The sequence below is a fragment of the Perognathus longimembris genome, chromosome 17 (assembly GCF_023159225.1).
Source record: "Perognathus longimembris pacificus isolate PPM17 chromosome 17, ASM2315922v1, whole genome shotgun sequence".
NCBI classification, from domain to species: Eukaryota; Metazoa; Chordata; class Mammalia; order Rodentia; family Heteromyidae; genus Perognathus; species Perognathus longimembris.
In genome coordinates this window covers 16,137,769-16,155,158 of record NC_063177.1, presented here as the reverse complement: position 1 = coordinate 16,155,158, position 17,390 = coordinate 16,137,769, and the positions used below count along the sequence as shown (strand labels likewise).

The window sequence follows — 17,390 nt, the reverse complement described above, 5'->3', positions numbered from 1 at the left end:
ACACTAACTTTTTAGTGGCTCCTCAAAAAACACCACTGCACCCTTGGATTCTTTCTACTTAGTACTATCACTTCCTTGGAATTTTCTTCTATAGATCAATAGCAATTGTTCTATCTGTAATTTGTCATTTTATCAAAGCCCTTCCTGATCACCCTATGTAAGATAAATTCATTTTTCTCCAAGTACTTGATACCATACATTTACTTACTTATACCTATATTTACTTATATCTGACTCTTAAGAATGTAACTCACTAGCCTTGAGCATAAAGCAAGCCCCAGTTCAAGTCCCAGGACCAACAAAAACAAAATAAAGAATATAACTCTTGAGTGTGTTCTGTTTACTGCTATAATTATCCCCACTGAACAAAATGTGGAAAATAGTAAAGTATCAATAAGAGTTAAAATGCTAAATCAAATGCTGGGCACCAGTCCCTCATGCCTGTAATCTTTACTCAGGAGGCTAAGATCAGAGGATCATCTAGGCAGGCAGAAAAGCCCCATTAAAATCAGTAGTGGAGCCGTGGCTCAAAATGAGTGCTTGCCTCATATACATGAAGCCCTGGGTTTGATTCCCCAGCACCACATATATAGAAAATGGCCAGAAGTGGCACTGAGGCTCAAGTGGCAGAGTGCTAGCCTTGAGCAAAAAGAAGCCAGGGACAGTGCTCTCAGGCCCTGAATTCAAGCTCCAGGACTGGCCAAAAAAGAAAAAGAACACTAGCCTTGAGCAAAATAGCTTAGGGACAGCACCCTGGTCCAGAGGTCAAGCCCCATGACTCACCCCCCCCCCAAAAAGACCTAAATCAATTGCTTTGGGAACTATATTGAATTCAAGTCAAGTAAGCTAAATGAATGAATTGTTTCAGTCCAGAGAAAAGGTTACAAAAAGACTCCTGGAAGAAACAGAAGGTATCATGGTGCACCCTAACCAGGAGCCTGCAGTGATAGCTGGGCAAGGGACAATTGCCCTGGAAGTACTGAATCAGGTAATACAACCTAATTAACTCTTCCAATTTAGCTGGTAGTTTGTCTAGAAATTCAATTATTTTATATGTAAATACAAAACTGCTTACTAATTTGACCTTTGTATTTTTACCACAGGTTCCCTTGGTGGACGCACTGGTAGTACCTGTAGGGGGAGGAGGAATGGCTGCTGGAATTGCAATTACAATTAAGGTGAGAAAACAGCTTCTCAAGAACTTCATGCTTTAGAAACAGATTTATTTACATCGAAGTGCATTAGGATATGTCATCATCATTACCATCATTTCTTGATATTGTAGATGTAAGGCTCGCTTTGCCTGCCATTGTGATAACCTTACAGCACAGAAAAAACAAGGAACAGCTCCCTCAGTCCTTCCCTACATCCATTTTACCAGCCTACTGCTTACACCAGTGTATACTGTATACCTTTCCCAGTGGTCCAAGCAACTGAAGGCCACTATCAGACATATATTCCTCTTTCCAGGCTCTGAAACCTAACGTGAAGGTATATGCTGCTGAACCCTTGAATGCAGATGACTGCTATCAATCCAAACTGAAAGGGGAACTGACCCCCAATCTTCACCCTCCAGAAACCATAGCAGATGGTGTCAAATCCAGCATTGGCTTAAACACCTGGCCTATCATAAGGGACCTTGTGGATGATGTCTTCACTGTCACGGAGGAAGAAATTAAGGTAAGGCTTCAATAGGAAAACATAAATAATAGGGTAACTTCTATGAATTGCAGTTGACACAAAGGGTCTTAAAACTAGGTGACTTCATGACCTGTTTGTAATAAACTTTTCAACCATAGCAGAGTTAGGTCAAAAGTTATCTATCTGGGGCTGGGGATATGGCCCAGTGGGACGAGTACTTGCCTTGTATACATGAGGCCCTGGGTTCAATTCCCCAGCACCACATATACAGAAAACGGCCAGAAGTGACGCTGTGGCTCAAGTGGCAGAGTGCTAACCTTGAGCAAAAAGAAGCCAGGAACAGTGCTCAGGCCCTGAGTCCAAACCCCAGGACTGGCAAAAAAAAAAAAAAAAAGTTATCTATCTGTACCTAGCAATAAGAAAATTCAGACTAGGAGTCTGTAGATATATCTTACGTGGTAAGGCATTTGGCAAACAAAAACATGATCCTGAATTCAAACTCCAGTCTCATACACCACAAACACGTGAGAGAGATAAGAAAATTCAGACTGAGTATTATCCTCATCTGGCTTTTAGAATGTATAGACTACTAGATTCCTTTTCCTTCTCCTGTTGCACTAATCCTTACTCCCTTCTTTACCAACAGTTTGCAACCCAGCTGGTATGGGAGAGAATGAAACTCCTCATTGAACCTACTGCTGGTGTTGGAGTAGCTGCTGTGCTTTCTCAGAATTTTCAAACAGTGTCTCCAGAAGTAAAGAATGTTTGTATTGTGCTCAGTGGTGGAAATGTAGACTTATCCTCCCTAACTTGGGTGAAGGAGGCTGAAAGGCCAGCTCCCTATCAGTTTGTTTCTGTTTAATTTATGCAAAAGGAAGAGAGAGGACTGTCTCCAGATATGTGAAGTTTCCTAGGTTTTCTTCGTAATTTTCAGAACCCTAATGGAAAATAGAAATTTCAGAGAGATTCAATGAGCCTTTTGGATTTAGCAATAGAAAATTTTCCATACATGAGATACTGAAGGTCAAAATAAATTTTTTAGCAGGGAAGCAGACAAATAGGCCAAAACAGCAGTGACAAACTGCCTGACCACAGCCTATATGCTCCCATCACTGGAGTTGTCAGATCCCAGTGAACCCATTACTCTATGTCCACGTCTGGCACTGCTGAAGAACTCTCACTCTTCACCCAAGACACAGGTTCTGGTACATATGGATCGTAAGTCCATTTGGGGAATACCCGTTTATAAAGGTTCATCAATACCGTGTCTTGAGATTTTAGCTTCCCATCAAAACTGCACTTCATGTGGCCATGGGTACCTAGAAAGATTATGGCAAATCAGTAACATTGGAAGTAGAAAATTTAAAAGCAGCACACACCAGTTCCAACAGTAGCACAGGAAAAATCTATTAGGTCCCAAACCTTACATTCTTACCTAAAGGCTCCCTGATGTGTCCCCTGCGGCCCCACTTTGTTCTTAGTTCCACTGGTTTAAACCACAGCACATCCTCTTAAGAATGGAAAACATAGAACACCAAGATGAAACACTTACCCACAAAATGTAAACCCAACTTTCCCACCACAAACACAATAAAATCCCATCCTTCCTCCTTCATGTTACCTCTGTTGAAGAACATATAACGCACTACTGCCATCTTTGTAAAAATTTTGAAAGGATGACCACTTAGAACAACTCTCTTGATGACTATTCTGTCTGGATCCACTGATAACAGATGTCCTGTAGCAATGAGGCTGTGCATTCCTACAGGAGACAGAAAAGAGGCTGTTCAAGAGTCTGTAGAGAGGGGCTGGGGATATGGCCTAATGGCAACAGTGCCTGCCTCGTACACATGAGGCCCTGGGTTCGATTCCCCAGCACCACATATACAGAAAACGGCCAGAAGTGGCGCTGTGGCTCAAGTGGCAGAGTGCTAGCCTTGAGCAAAAGGAAGCCAGGGACAGTGCTCAGGCCCTGAGTCCAAGCCCCAGGACTGGCCAAAAAAAAAAGTCTGTAGAGAGGTTGGGAATATGGCCTAGTGGTGGAGTACTTGTCTCGCATACATGAAGCTCTGGGTTTGATTCCTCAGCACCACATACATAGAAAAGAAGTGGTGCTGTGGCTCAAGTGCTAGAATGCTGGCCTTAAGCAAAAAGAAGTCAGAGGGGCAGGGAATATGGCCTAGTGGCAAGAGTGCTTGCCTCGTATACATGAGGCCCTGGGTTCAATTCCCCAGCACCACATATACAGAAAACAGCCAGAAGTGGCACGGTGGCACAAGTGGCAGAGTGCTAGCGTTGAGCAAAAAGAAGCCAGGGACAATGCTCAGGCCCTAAGTCCAAGCCCCAGGACTGGCCAAAAAAAAAAAGAAGTCAGGGACAGTGCTCAGGGCCTGAGTTCAAGCCCCAGGACTGCTAAAAAAAAGCAATGCACTATGCTATATCCTGAAACTACAGTAAAAGTAAAGACCACTAAATGATACTGCTTCTGAGCCTGTTCCCCATACCTATTATAAACACAGCACCCAGTTTGTCATCAGTAGCTTAGACCTACTGTGAGTCAGAGACTGAGGTATTTTGAAAATCACTGTTAACCTTTTCCATACCAGGCGACTCCCAAATCTAAACACAGGAAACAGTGATAATGCTACAAAGGCCTGTAGGCACATTCACCACTGTGAACACTTACCATTGCTTTTCTGCTTGAAAAGCAGGACAGATGCAGGAGGAAAAGTGATTGGTGCATACACTGTCACCACTACAGCCGCATCAGCAGTTAGGAATCTCTGAAATTTATGTTTGTCCGCTGCCATAGGATTGAAAAAGAAAAATCACAAACATTTTGAGAAACCATAAATAATCCAGAAAGGGCTATATCAGTGTTAACTCTTCCCCTAGTGTTGAGAATCAAACCCAGGGCCTTGTGCGTGGCAGGCAAGTGCTCTTTCCCAACAACTCAATATTTTTTAAAGACTATCTGTACAAAGCCAACTCCTAAACCAAAAGCAGCTTATATTTCTTTACTTCACTAATACCCAATTTTTTCCCCTACCTCACAGAGTATGTGTGGTGGTGTATACCTGTAATCCCACCACTTGGAAGTTAGAGACAAGACAATTATGTGTTTGAGGCTAGCCTGGAGTACAAAATTGAAAAAAATGTTTAGTAATGAAAAAACGTTTATAAAAAGTTGTCTCAACACATCTGAAAGATGTAACTTTGTGCTATCAATTGGAGCTTCAACTGTATTTAGGGTTCAAAAAGTTCTTCAAGCAGGGTGCTGGTGGCTCACAGCTGTATTCCTAGCTACACAGGAGATTGAGATTTGAGGATTGGAAAGCCCCACCTCATTTAGGAATCAATGCTTTGCTAAAACAATACTGTGTTGGACAGGCACTGACCAATGCTTCAGCCTAGATATAAAAAAATATTTTAGGCTTTGAAGCCACACAGATGCTGTTTCACTATTTAGCTCAGCCACTGTAACACAAAAGCAACCACAAACAATATATACACCTGGAGACTTAAATATATATATATATATAAAAATAAATCAGTAGGCAGAGGTGGGAGGATTACAATTAAAGACCAGCCTGAGATATACAGTGAGACACTATGTAAAGAATAAACAAACAGAGGCTGGGAATATGGATGGCCTAGTGGCAAGAGTGCTTGCTTCATATACATGAAGCCCTGGGTTCGATTCCTCATACAAAGAAAAGGCCAGAAGTGTTGCTGTGGCTCAAGTGGCAGAGTGCTAGCCTTGAGCAAAAAGAAGCTAGCGACAGTGCTCAGGCCCTGAGTTCAAGCGCCAGGACTGGAAAAATAACTAAATAAACCAACAGCCAGGGCACCAGTGGCTCACATCTGTAATACTAGCTACTCAGGAGGCTGAGATCTGAGGATCAAGGTTCAAAGAGATCTGGGGATCTGGGGCAGGAAAGGAAAGTCTGTGAGACTCTTATCTCCAATTAACCACCAGAAGACCAGAAGTGGTGCTGTGGCTCAAGTGGTAAAGCGCTAAGCTTGAGCTGAAGATCTCAGGGACAGCACCCAGGACCAGAGTAGAGTTCAAGCCCACAATCGACAAAAAAAAAAAAAAAAAAAAAAAGAAAATTAAAATGACAGTCTTCCAATGAATCTGGGTTACAAAAACAACAAGTTGGACAAATCTGGCCTAAAACCTATAGTCTGTTGACCCTTGGCCTTAATACGAAAGCCAGAGGAAAAGAAAAATATTTAAGTCTTTTCTTGGGCTGAGAATGTGGCCTAGTGGTAGTGTCCTCACCTAGCACACATGAAACCCTGGGTTCGATTCCTCAGCACCACATACACAGAAAAGGCCGGAAGTGGAGCTGTGGCTCAAGAAGTAGGTAGAGTATTAGCCTTGAGCAAAAGGAAGCCAGACATAGTGGTGTAGTGCTCAGGCCCTGAGTTCAAGCCCCAAGACTGGCAAAAAAAAGTCTTTTGTTTAGATAGCATGGTGTGAGAATAAAAACTATTCAGACTACCAACAATGCCTTCATGTCTTCCTCCTCCCATTGCTGGAAGCTAAATGAGCTATGGTGATGTTCAAAAATGCCAAATTAGGGGCTGGGGATATGGCCTAGTGGCAAGAGTGCTTGCCTCGTATACATGAGGCCCTGGGTTCAATTCCCCAGCACCACATACACAGAAAATGGCCAGAAGTGGCGCTGTGGCTCAAGTGGCAGAGTGCTAGCCTTGAGCAAAAAGAAGCCAGGGACAGTGCTCAGGCCCTGAGTCCAAGCCCCAGGACTGGCAAAAAAAAAAAAGGCCAAATTAGAGGATAACCTATCTCATAGTATACAGGAGTACACTTAATTTTGCCACAAGTATCCCCGGTCACCTTCTTCTAAATGCAGTCTCACCATCTCTTCTTTACTCAACTGGGAGCCACAAAAGTCACCAACCTTTAATTCACTGCCAGACACCATGTTTTCCACACTTTGGGACCCCTCTTTATGTAAAACTGCCAAATGATTCAAAACTTACTTGGATACAAGTACTCATGACAGAGAAGCCTCAGTACCACACAGAAGCAACATCACTATGATGCCTCAGACAGGTTCAGACATAAAAACATCATTGGCTCCTAAGCCAGAGTACCGAAAATACTTCAAACCCAGACATATAAGACCTGGAACTTTGTATTCTTCCCTCCTTCCACCACTCCCAGACTCCAAAAAGAAAAGTAAGATGGTGGAGAACCTAAAGGCTTCCACACTGCTGACCTGAAGTGTGCTGAGAGAATAAAGGTGAGGCTCGGAAACGCCTAAATCCACAATGAAAGATCAGTTCCTCTTTGGCTTTCACAGGTTCATTGTTGCCCGGGCTCCGACTCACCACCATGTTCAATACTGACATCTGAGGACCAAGTAAGAAAAAAGCTTCTAATCTAGGAATACAACAAACTAACCTGAAAGAAGGCAAAGCAGACATCAGATTCACTCTAAAACCTGAAAAGACTGGTTAGTGGGTAGTGTGGATGATGACACAGATTAGCCCTTTAATTGCCATTAGTATGCTCAGAGTTCTCATGCACTTGTTAGTTTACTTTCCTACAACTAACGTAAAAGAGCTCAACCTCTGCTGCAATAATCAGCAACCTCTGCTGCAATAATCAGTGCCCTTCTACTCATCGACCCACTACAGCCTTCAAACCATATTCATTCAAGTCTCTTTCTCAACTCTTACACCACCAACTAAAAGTTGGAGCAGTTGTCCCTATCCTAATGTGCACAACCAGTCACACAGACAAGAGGTCTAAACCTTAACATACCTTTTATTTTTATTGCTATTCTTATCTGAAAAACACAGGTATCCTGGAGAAGTCTCAGAACCACACCAGACTGCAACACTGAGATGCTTCAGACAGGTTCAGACATGTTGGGTATAACCATCATTGACTTCTCTATGATTCTTTAATCACTACATCATAAAGGCATAATCTTCATATCCCAATCAGCAAAATGTCATGAATAGGTTGGAAACATTTTTGTGACTATTTCCCACAGATACTAATTTACCTTCTGTTCATGAGGGAGCAAAGAAAATGCAATCAAGGGTGCTCCTTGTTTGAAGTACTCAACCACTGAGACAGGGACTTCAGAGACATGAAGTGTGACGTACCAGCCAACCTACCAGAAGGAAACAGAGATCACAGGATTACTTCCCCCCCCCCCCCCCCAAGTCCTGGGCTTGGACTCAGGGCCTGAACACTGTCCCTGGCTTCTTTTTGCTCAAGGCTAGCACTCTGCCGCTTGAGCCACAGCGCCACTTCTGGCCATTTTTTTTTTCTATATATGTGGTGTTGGGGAATTGAAGAACCCAGGGCTTCATGTATAGGAGTCAAGCACTCTTGCCACTAGGCCATATTCCCAGCGCACAGGATTACTCTTAAAGTCTCAATAATGACAAAACTTTTCTCCAAATGTTAGTCTCTCAGATTACATAAAACTAATCTTCTTCCTGAAAGACTCCCTCTCACAGACATTTCAACTACTCAGATATAACTCTGTTAACACAGCTGATTCAGCTGCAGGAAAGCACAAAACTAAATTAGATACTCATTCTCAAGCCAAGAGAAGTAAAATAGAAAAAAAAAAGAAAGAACCATCTCTTAGGGGTTAGGGGTGTGCCTCAAGTGTTATGGTGCCACTAAAGCAGCAAATACAGAGTTCAAGTCCCAGTCTTGTACCCGCCCCCCCCCCAAGAAAAAAGAGCAAAAGAAAGAAATAAAACAGGCAACATGACTGCACTCACAAATTACAGGATGGACAGGAAGGCAGATAAGATACCTCAGCTCCTTCAGCTTCTTTTTCTTCAATTTCTTTAAAGATACGTTTCCTAGTATTAGTGAAGTTCTGAAACTGAAAGATCCGAGCATAATCTTGAGGAAGGTTTTCCTTAGGATCCCATGGAGATGTCCGGAAACTCTTGAGGCCTCTGTATTTCTGAAAGCTAAAATATAAGAAATTTGAAGTATATGTACTACATAAGATTCACATTAGCTCTAAAACAGCTAAGGAGCCAGACACCAGTGGCTCATGCCTATACTATAATCCTAGCTAATCAGGAGGCTAAGATCTGAGGCTCTCAGTGTAAAGCCAGCCAGAGCAAGAAAGTCATTGAGACTCTTATCTTCAATTAACTACCAAAAAGCCAGAAGTGAAGCTGTAGTTCAAGTGGTAGAGGCTAGCCCTGAGCAAGAAAGGCTCAAGGACAATGCCTAAAGACAGGCACCAAAACCAGCCAACCAAACAAGCAGAAAAAAATACCACTGTCTTAGTTAAGGCTCTAGCTAAAAAAAAAAAAAAGTGCCAGGACCTACCCATACATACAAAAAAGCCTGAGCACCATAATATATAACTAAAGGGCTGGGGATATGGCCTAGTGGCAAGAGTGCTTGCGTCGTATACATGAGGCCCTGGGTTCAATTCCCCAGCACCACATATACAGAAAATGGCCAGAAGTGGTGCTGTGGCTCAAGTGGCAGAGTGCTAGCCTTGAGCAAAAAGAAGCCAGGGACAGTGCTCAGGCCCTGAGTCCAAGCCCCAGGACTGGCCCCCCCCAAAAAAAATAAAATAAAATAAAAATAAAATAAACAATATATAACTAAAGCCGGGCATCAATGGCTCACACCTATAATCCTAGCTACTTAAGGGACTGAGATCCTAGGATCACAGTTCAAAGCCAGCCCGGGGGAGGAAAAGCCTGTCTGTGAGACTCTTATCTCCAATTAAGCACCAGAAAACCAGAAGTGGCACTGTAACTCAAGTGGTAGAGCGCTAGCCTTGAGCTGAAGAGCTCAGCGACAGCGCCCAGGCCCAGAGTTCAAGCCCCACAACTGGCAAAAAAATTTATATATATATATGTGTATGTATATTTCTCTTTTTCTCTCTCTCTATATGTAACCCTAGCACTCAGAGTTCTGACAGTGACAGATAGAAACTACCAGTACAGCTTGAGCTACAGAGCCATGACCGGTCTCAAAAAACAAGAGTCAGGTGCCAGTAGTCTATACCTGTAATCCTATCTACTCAGGAGGTTGATATGAGGATCAGGGTTCCAAACCAGTCTGGGCCAGAAAGCCCATGAGATTCTTATCTCCAACTAATTACCAAAAAAGTCACAAATGGAACTGTGGCTCAAGTGGTAGAATACTAACCTTGAGCAAAAAAGTTCAAAAATAGTGCTCAGGCACTGAGTTCAAGCCACAAGACTGGCACAAACACAAAACAAAAACCCCTAAGAGGATCAGGCATGGTAGATAATGTCTGTAATGCCAGATACTCTGAAAGTGGAGAACAGAAGAATCCTCGTGGGCCAAATGGTTTAAGGTCAACCCAACCAAAATCAGTTAATAAAATTCCATCTCCCGCTGTACATCATCCTTATAACAATAAAAAAAAAAGAGAGAGAGGCATAGGTAGGACTGCTGTCAGAGACCAACCAAGGCAAAAACAGGAGACCTTACCTGAAAAATAACTGTAAAAGATAAAAGGCCAGGAGTGTGGTTTAAACGGTAGGGCACCTGCCTACTAAACAGGAAAACAGGCTCAAACCCCAGGACCATCAAGAAAAAAGGAAAAAAACAAGACAATAATGGAGAGAGAATTCTAATGGAAGGGAATTCTAATTGTCATTTCTCAAAAAAAAAAAAAAAACATCTAATCACAGGGGCTGGCCTAGTACAAGAGTGCTTGCCTCGTATACATGAAGCCCTGGATTGGATTCCCCAGCACCACATATACAGAAAATGGCCAGAAGAGGTACTATGGCTCAAGTGGCAGAGTGCTAGCCTTAAGCAAAAAGAAGCTAGGGCAGTACTCAGGCCCTGAGTCAAAGCTCCAGGACTGGCCAAAAAAAAAAAAAAAAAAATCTAAACACATAATCAAAATAAACTTTTCCTCTTCTCAAAACAGAAAAAAACTAAATAGCTTAAACAAAGACCATACTCTAGAAACAACTTGTAATAAATATTTCAGAACCAAACTTCTCACTGGGGATAAGTATTTAGAGTGGCATCCTGGTGCCAGACAGGGAGTGGCTCTTTAACCAGACAAACTAAATCTTTGGCAATAGCCTTTACCACTGTAACATCCAACATTAACTCTGGCTTCAGATTCCTATCCAGAGCAGGCAGGATTATCTTTCATGCCTGTACTTTGCTGTCCTACCACATCTCTCCCAAACCCACAAACATTATACTTCAGCTGACGATTAGCTTCTGTAGGAAGTTTCTGCTAACCTTAGTATTTCTCCCTCATTCAAGTCCTGTAACATCTAGGCAGTTATGGTACTCCACACTTGTCATCTCCAGAGGCCAAGCTGGAAGTAGAGCTGTGGCTCAATGGGAGCAAAAGAAGCTCAGAAACAACACCCAGACCCCAAGTTCAAGCTCCAGTAATTATAAAGAAGTAAATAAATTAAGTCAGGGCTGGGAATATGGCCTAGCGGCAAAAGTGCTGCTTGCCTTGTGTACATGAAGTCCTGGGTTTGATTCCTCAGAACCACATATATAAAAAAGGCCAGAAGTGGCACTGTGGGTCAAGTGGCAGAGTGCTAACCTTGAGCAAAAGCCAGGGACAGTGTTCAGGCCCTAAATCCAAGCCCCAGGACTGGCAAAAATAAATAAAGTCATTTTAACACTAGTCTTTTCCACAGATCATATATTAGTTTCCCTTTCCAAAATAGAATATAAGGACAATGTCTTTCTCTCTTTATATTATGATGACATGGTTCTGAACCATAATTTTAAATAAAAACTTATTATTTCAACTGAGATTTGTGGACAAACCGAACTCTGGCATCCACGTCACGGGGGGTATCCATTTCATCAGGAAACATTTCTTGCAGTCTTTCTTGTTTGTATTTCTCCAGCATTTTTTCCTCAGCCTCTTCATCCACTTTCTCATCATACAGATCATCACGCACAGATTCTCCTGTTGTCATCGTTTCACATTCCTCTTCATCTTCCTCTTCAGCACTCTCAACCTGTAAAAGGACTGCAATTATCTCACAATAAGCCCATTCATCTCTACCCCAAAGCCCAGTAAGCTAAGAATACCTAATTCTTTTTTTTTTTGGCCAGTCCTGGGCCTTGGACTCAGGGCCTGAGCACTGTCCCTGGCTTCCTTTTGCTCAAGGCTAGCACTCTGCCACTTGAGCCACAGTGCCACTTCTGGCCGCTTTTTTTTTTTTCCTGTATATGTGGTGCTGGGGAATCGAACCCAGGGCCTCATGTGTACGAGGCAAGCTCTCTTGCCACTAGGCCATATCCCCAGCCAAGAATACCTAATTCTAATCAATAATCTTCATCTCTAAAACCTCATTCCCTGTAATCAGTTATTACTAAGAAACTGTCTGCAATGTCAAGATTGCATTCCACCTAGTACTGGGCTCTATATATAAGTGGTTTAAGGATCCATTTCCTTACCTGAGAGTCTTCCTCCATAAAATTCTCATGTTCCATGTCATACTCATCTCCTTCCCCATCACTGCCATCGCCTTCATCCAAAATCCATTCAGCTTGGTAAATGGATGTTCCTTTGGGAACTTTCTTTACCACTTTTGAACTTTGTTTCACAAAATCTGTAAAAGCCCAAACAAGTTATAAACCTCCCCCAAAATTATGCACCTCCTTTTCCCTGGGTCTTTTTTAGCCTCCACAGGTTGCTGGACACTACTGTCAACATGTGTTACAACATTAGTAGACAGGTCAGTACAGCACTTTCAAATGTAACTAACTGCCCCACAACTAGCAAGACCTACACAGATAAATAAAGCCTTTCAGTACATCTAGAGTTGTTTATTATCTGTTTATTATAAAATAATGCAATGTTGAGAAATGGAACAAAGTTGTGTCCAATGTTTGCTTTGTGCAATCTATAGCACTTGGGGATATAGGAAGTAACAGAATTCCAATGTTATTCTCATCCCACTCTACCCTACATAGGATATGCTATATAAGGAACTAGACAAAAATCTACAATTCCAGATCAGGTGAATAACAAAGATGTTTGCCACTACCAACCATCTGCCTCCTTCAGTTCCTCCTCAGTAGGCCAGGTTTGCTCCCCTTCCATTGGATCTGGGATGACCTCTGCTTGCAAAGATTCCTGTCTATCTGGGTCTGCCTTCATTAGTACCTTAAGATCTTCCTCCATATTAGTTGCAGCATCTACAGCACAAATCTGAAAAACGAAAGGCCAGTCAAACATTAACCAAATTTTTTCAAATGGCTGTTTCCATTTCAAATGGCATTTTAACTCTACACCTCTGCTTAGCTCTTGATCTTTCATAATCTTATCCCTATAACTACTTCTCATTCCTATCAAGCTGTTTCCGCCACTTTCTTTCTTTTTTTTTTTTTGGGGGGGGGGGCGTCCTGGGGCTTGAACTCAGGGCCTAGGCACCATTCCTGAACCTCTGTGCTCAAAGCTAGTGCTCTGCCACTTGAGCCACAGCGCCACTTCTGGCCGTTTTCTACTTATGTAGTGCTGGGGAATCGAACCCAGGGCTTCATGTAAACAAGGCAAGCACTCTTGCCACTAGGCCATATTCCCAGCCCCTATTCCACATTAAGCTATCTGATTTCTTTTTTTGTGATTTGCCAGTCTATTTCCTCAGCTTCTACAGTAGTAGGTCCATATGGTAACTATAACCTATCTTAAAACCTTTACTTCACTGGTATTTGCCCTTTTTTCCTAAGTTCTTTGAGAATGACCACATGCTGTGTTCCTCCTATAAACTCAGAGCCAATGTAGTGTAGGATATCTCGAAAGTACTAGATAAATATAATTTACCTACATACTTGTAGTTATTTATTGCCTTGTTTTTCAAACTATCTCCTCACTGGTATGTAGAGTACCTTGTCTGGATTTAAATTTCCATCTTGTGCCAACTTGTACATAAATCCTTAACACAAGTCGAGTGAGAAAATGGTTGTCTAGCATTCATGAGGTCCTAGGTTTGATCTCCAGCATTGAAAGGGAAGGAGAAAAACAAAAACGCAAAAGCATCAATCTCACCTCCATTGCCATGCTTGAGTCCTTCTGGGTCTTGATCACTCTAGTATTTAGGGGGAAAGGATCCATGGGAGCATCTATCTGTTTCATTTGGAAGTCTCCATGTCCAACAATATGCAGCAAGCTATTTACATTCAGAGTCCTCCCACGAACATAACCTGAGATTTTCAAGGTGCCCATAGAGTTATTCTCTTCACTAGGCATAAAATCAGCAGCATGGGCAAACAGGTAGGCTCGCCGATCTCGAAAAGCAAGATGCCGTTGCTTTTGGTTAGCCAAATGTCTAAGTAGCATGCCTGCCTCCTGTTGGGTGTCTAACAAGAGGAGTTTGTCATCAGGAAAGCGCTTCTCTACTACTTTATTTAACTTCTTTTTGGCATCTATTTGTTTCTTCAGTGGGAGGCTAGAAACCCCTCGGACAGCTAGTGCTGAAAGCAAAAGAGAGGGTGTTGTAATTATTGCCTCATTACATGAAAATCCTCTTGCAGTTCAAACAAGCCAACAGTTCTATTGTGATCCCAGAGATCACTGAGAAAGTCAACCTTCAGCCACCCTAAAGAAATGTCACAATGATGCTGGCACTGGTGGCTCATGCCTGTAATCCTAACTACTCAGGAGGCTGAGATCTGAGGACAGCACTTCAAAGCCAGTCGGGAGGAAACCCATGAAACTCTTATCTCCAATTAATCACCAAATAAAGTCAGAAGTGAAGCTATGGCCAAGTGATAGAGTACTGGCCTTGAGCAAAAAAAGTCCAAGCCCAGTTTCAAACCCAAGGACTAACAAGAAAAAAAAAAGAAAAATGTCACAACAAAACTTTACATTCTTCTTATCAAATGTCAACTCAGAAATAGGGGCTGGGGATATGGCCTAGTGGCAAGAGTGCTTGCCTCGTATACATGAGGCCCTGGGTTCAATTCCCCAGCACCACATATATAGAAAATGGCCAGAAGTGGCGCTGTGGCTCAAGTGGCATAGTGCTAGCCTTGAGCAAAAGGAAGCCAGGGACAGTGCTCAGGCCCTGAGTCCAAGCCCTAGGACTGGCCAAAAAAAAAAAAAAGAAATAAAATGGCACCTTAACTGATCACTCATAAATTATCAAACTTAATATCTGCATGTGCACTCCACCATCAATACAATCCATCATATATATTCCTGAACCAAATGCCAAGCACAGTGCCTGAAAAGCTATAGGTACACAATAAACACTAATTCACTTTCTGTCCTGGCCTCTAATACTCCAACTCACTGTAGGTGGGAAGGCCCTGGGCAAAGAGGCAGGAAAGGCAGTAATCCCCAGTACTGTCCCAGCCTTCAAGTGGATCGAGGAGGAACAGGATGGTATCAGCCACTTTAGCCATGTCTAACACAGTGTGCAGATCCCCTGGAAATAAGACACAGAACAGGTACAGCACATTATACTCAGCAAATATTACCCAGCACTATGAAGGCTGAGAAAAAAGGGTCATCAGTTCAAGACCAGGCTATACTCAGCAGTATGGCATGTGTCTAGAATGTGTAAGACCCTGGGTTTGATTCTCAGCACCAAGTGGGGGGGGAAGGGGAGAGGGGAGAGAAGTAAACTAAACAAATTTAAGGGGTTGGGGATATGGCCTAGTGGCAAGAGCGCTTGCCTCGTATACTTGAAGCCCTGGGTTTGATTCCCCAGCACCACATATACAGAAAATGGCCAGAAGTGGCGCTGTGACTCAAGTGGCAGAGTGCTAGCCTTGAGCAAAAAGAAGCCAGGGACAGTGCTCAGGCCCTGAGTCCAAGGCCCAGGACTGGCAAAAAAAAAATTAATTAATTAATTACATAAATAAATAAATTTAAGAAGAGAATATTATATGCTCTAACCTGGCCTTGCAAATGTGAAAAACCACCGATGTTTCAAATGTGGGCACAGTAGCATAAAGCTGTGAGTGTTGCCCCATTCATTCAAGCATACTGTTCCCAAGTCTCCATCCTGAAGCAGTCCCAAGGACTCAGGCAGGGAAATCCTGGTGTGCAGGGGCACCACCAGCACCTGATGAGGAGGCCCATCCTTGCTGCCTAAATGTCTCTTCTCTGCCAGAACCTGAGAAAAGAAACAGAAAATTTTGCTCCAGTATAGCATTTTCAAGAATACAGCTAGGGAGGGCTGGGGATATGGCCTAGTGGCAAGAGTGCTTGTCTCGTATACATGAGGCCCTGGGTTCGATTCCTCAGCACCACATATACAGAAAATGGCCAGAAGGGGCGCTGTGGCTCAAGTGGTAGAGTGCTAGCCTTGAGCAAAAAAGAAGCCAGGGACAGTGCTCAGGCCCTGAGTTCACGCGTGGCCTAGGACTGGCCAAAAAAAAAAAAAAAAAGAATACAGCTAGGGGCTGCACGGATTAGCATCCTCCTTAAAACAAGCCACCAAGTATGGGGGAAGCCTTCAGGCACTCAGACTAAGCAAAGAATGCTCTAATAAGAATCTAGGGGGGGCTGGGGATATGGCCTAGTGGCAAGAGCGCTTGCCTCGTACACATGAGGCCCTGGGTTCGATTCCCCAGCACCACATATACAGAAAATGGCCAGAAGTGGCGCTGTGGCTCAAGTGGCATAGTGCTAGCCTTGAGCAAAAGGAAGCCAGGGACAGCGCTCAGGCCCTGAGTCCAAGGCCCAGGACTGGCCGGGGGGGAAGAATCTAGGGCTGGGGCTGGGAATATGGCTTAGTGGTAAGAGTGCTAACCTAGTGTGCATGAAGCCCTGGGTAGGATTCCTCAGCACCACATAAACAGAAAAAGCCAGAAGTGGTGCTGTGGCTCAAAAGGTACAGTGCTAGCCTTGAGCAAAAAGCAGCTCAGGGACAGTGTTCAGGCCCTGAGTCCCAAGCCCCAGGACTGGCCAAAAAAAAAAAGGATCTAGACCACAGCTGGCCACTGGTGGCTCACACATGTAACCCTAGCTACTCAGGAGACTGAGATTTGAGAATCATGGCTCAAAGCCAGCCAAAGCAGAAAAGTCCCTGTAATCTCCAATTAACCACACAAGAAAAGGAAGTGGAGCTGTGGCTCAAAGTCGTAGGGCGCTAGCCTAGAGCTCAGGGTCAAGTGCGCAGGCCCTAGGCCCTGACTATCTACCAGGGGGAGGGAGGGGGGGGGGAAGGACAGAAGAATCTAGACCAATAGTGTAGCGTCAACTTGTATTCTAAGGTTATTTGCAGCCCTTCCCAGAGTCACATCCCTGTATAATTGCAGTTAGTCCACACCATTTTCCCAACCCCCCACTCTTCTCACCGCCTCCTTCTTCTGCTTTCGGAGTTGACTGGCGCGATGCCTCTGGTCTATTCTGCTCAGTTCTTTTTTCATCTTCTTGCACAGGATTTTCATTTCTACGCGGCCTGGAAAGAAGACCAGAAAAGACCGTGTCTGGATCGGAAGATAAACAAAGAGGCCCCTCTCTCTATGCCCACCTCCCCAAAGGCCTTTTGCCCTGGACCAGGCCTAACTACATCAGTACAGGCATAAGGAAAGGCAGTTATTATCAGTTAAACAGCCCTTCTACCTTCCTTGTCTCCTCACCTTTGCCATCTCGCTGTGCCGACCCTCGACCCCGATGCCGCCCCCCTTTATGAGGCTTATTCTGCTGTTTCAGCGGGCCGGAGCGGTGAGCCGCCATGCCGCCGTTCACGTGCACCAAGCCGGCACTACTTCCGGGGCGAGCGGAATGCTTCCG

The 17,390-nt window shown here is 43.7% G+C and overlaps 2 protein-coding genes and 2 non-coding genes across 7 annotated transcripts in view; 1 reads left to right on the top strand and 3 right to left on the bottom strand.

Moving 5' to 3' along the window:
* The window catches only part of Srr (serine racemase), a 25,511-nt gene extending 18,328 nt beyond the window's left edge, over positions 1-7,183 (top strand). For 3 of the 4 annotated variants that reach the window (XM_048365176.1, XM_048365175.1, XM_048365174.1), the window contains 4 exons: positions 869-988; positions 1,104-1,178; positions 1,471-1,680; positions 2,288-2,603. In XM_048365176.1, coding sequence (XP_048221133.1) covers positions 869-988; positions 1,104-1,178; positions 1,471-1,680; positions 2,288-2,503 — 621 coding nt within the window. In that variant the 3' untranslated portion in view covers positions 2,504-2,603. Of the gene's footprint in view, positions 1-868; positions 989-1,103; positions 1,179-1,470; positions 1,681-2,287; positions 2,604-6,974 lie in introns of those variants that run through there. The other variant, XM_048365177.1, reaches the window with a different exon arrangement.
* On the bottom strand, positions 2,546-17,390 carry Tsr1 (TSR1 ribosome maturation factor). The gene is made up of 15 exons (XM_048365172.1): positions 17,237-17,390; positions 16,952-17,055; positions 15,546-15,765; positions 14,938-15,072; positions 13,692-14,116; positions 12,695-12,854; positions 12,098-12,252; positions 11,459-11,655; positions 8,457-8,619; positions 7,686-7,796; positions 6,891-7,023; positions 4,328-4,444; positions 3,263-3,403; positions 3,077-3,151; positions 2,546-2,960 (listed from the first exon to the last, which is right to left on the bottom strand). The coding sequence occupies exons 1-15, from the start codon at positions 17,331-17,333 to the stop codon at positions 2,782-2,784; spliced, it is 2,412 nt and encodes an 803-aa protein (XP_048221129.1). The 5' UTR covers positions 17,334-17,390; the 3' UTR covers positions 2,546-2,781.
* On the bottom strand, positions 6,669-6,756 carry LOC125366608. Its single transcript, XR_007213903.1, has one exon. It is a non-coding gene; the product is annotated as a small nucleolar RNA SNORD91 family (small nucleolar RNA).
* On the bottom strand, positions 7,480-7,573 carry LOC125366609. Its single transcript, XR_007213904.1, has one exon. It is a non-coding gene; the product is annotated as a small nucleolar RNA SNORD91 family (small nucleolar RNA).

Bases quoted from the DNA above. Each gene is read 5' to 3' on its own strand.
- Tsr1 (XM_048365172.1), bottom strand. From the start codon at position 17,333: ATGGCGGCTCACCGCTCCGGCCCGCTGAAACAGCAGAATAAGCCTCAT. The intron at 15,766-16,951 runs GTGAGAAGAGTG...TTCTTTTCTCAG, and splicing joins GAAAGCAGAAGAAGGAGGCG to GTTCTGGCAGAGAAGAGACA. The intron at 14,117-14,937 runs GTGAGTTGGAGT...TTTTGCTTTCAG, and splicing joins CCAGGGCCTTCCCACCTACA to CACTAGCTGTCCGAGGGGTT.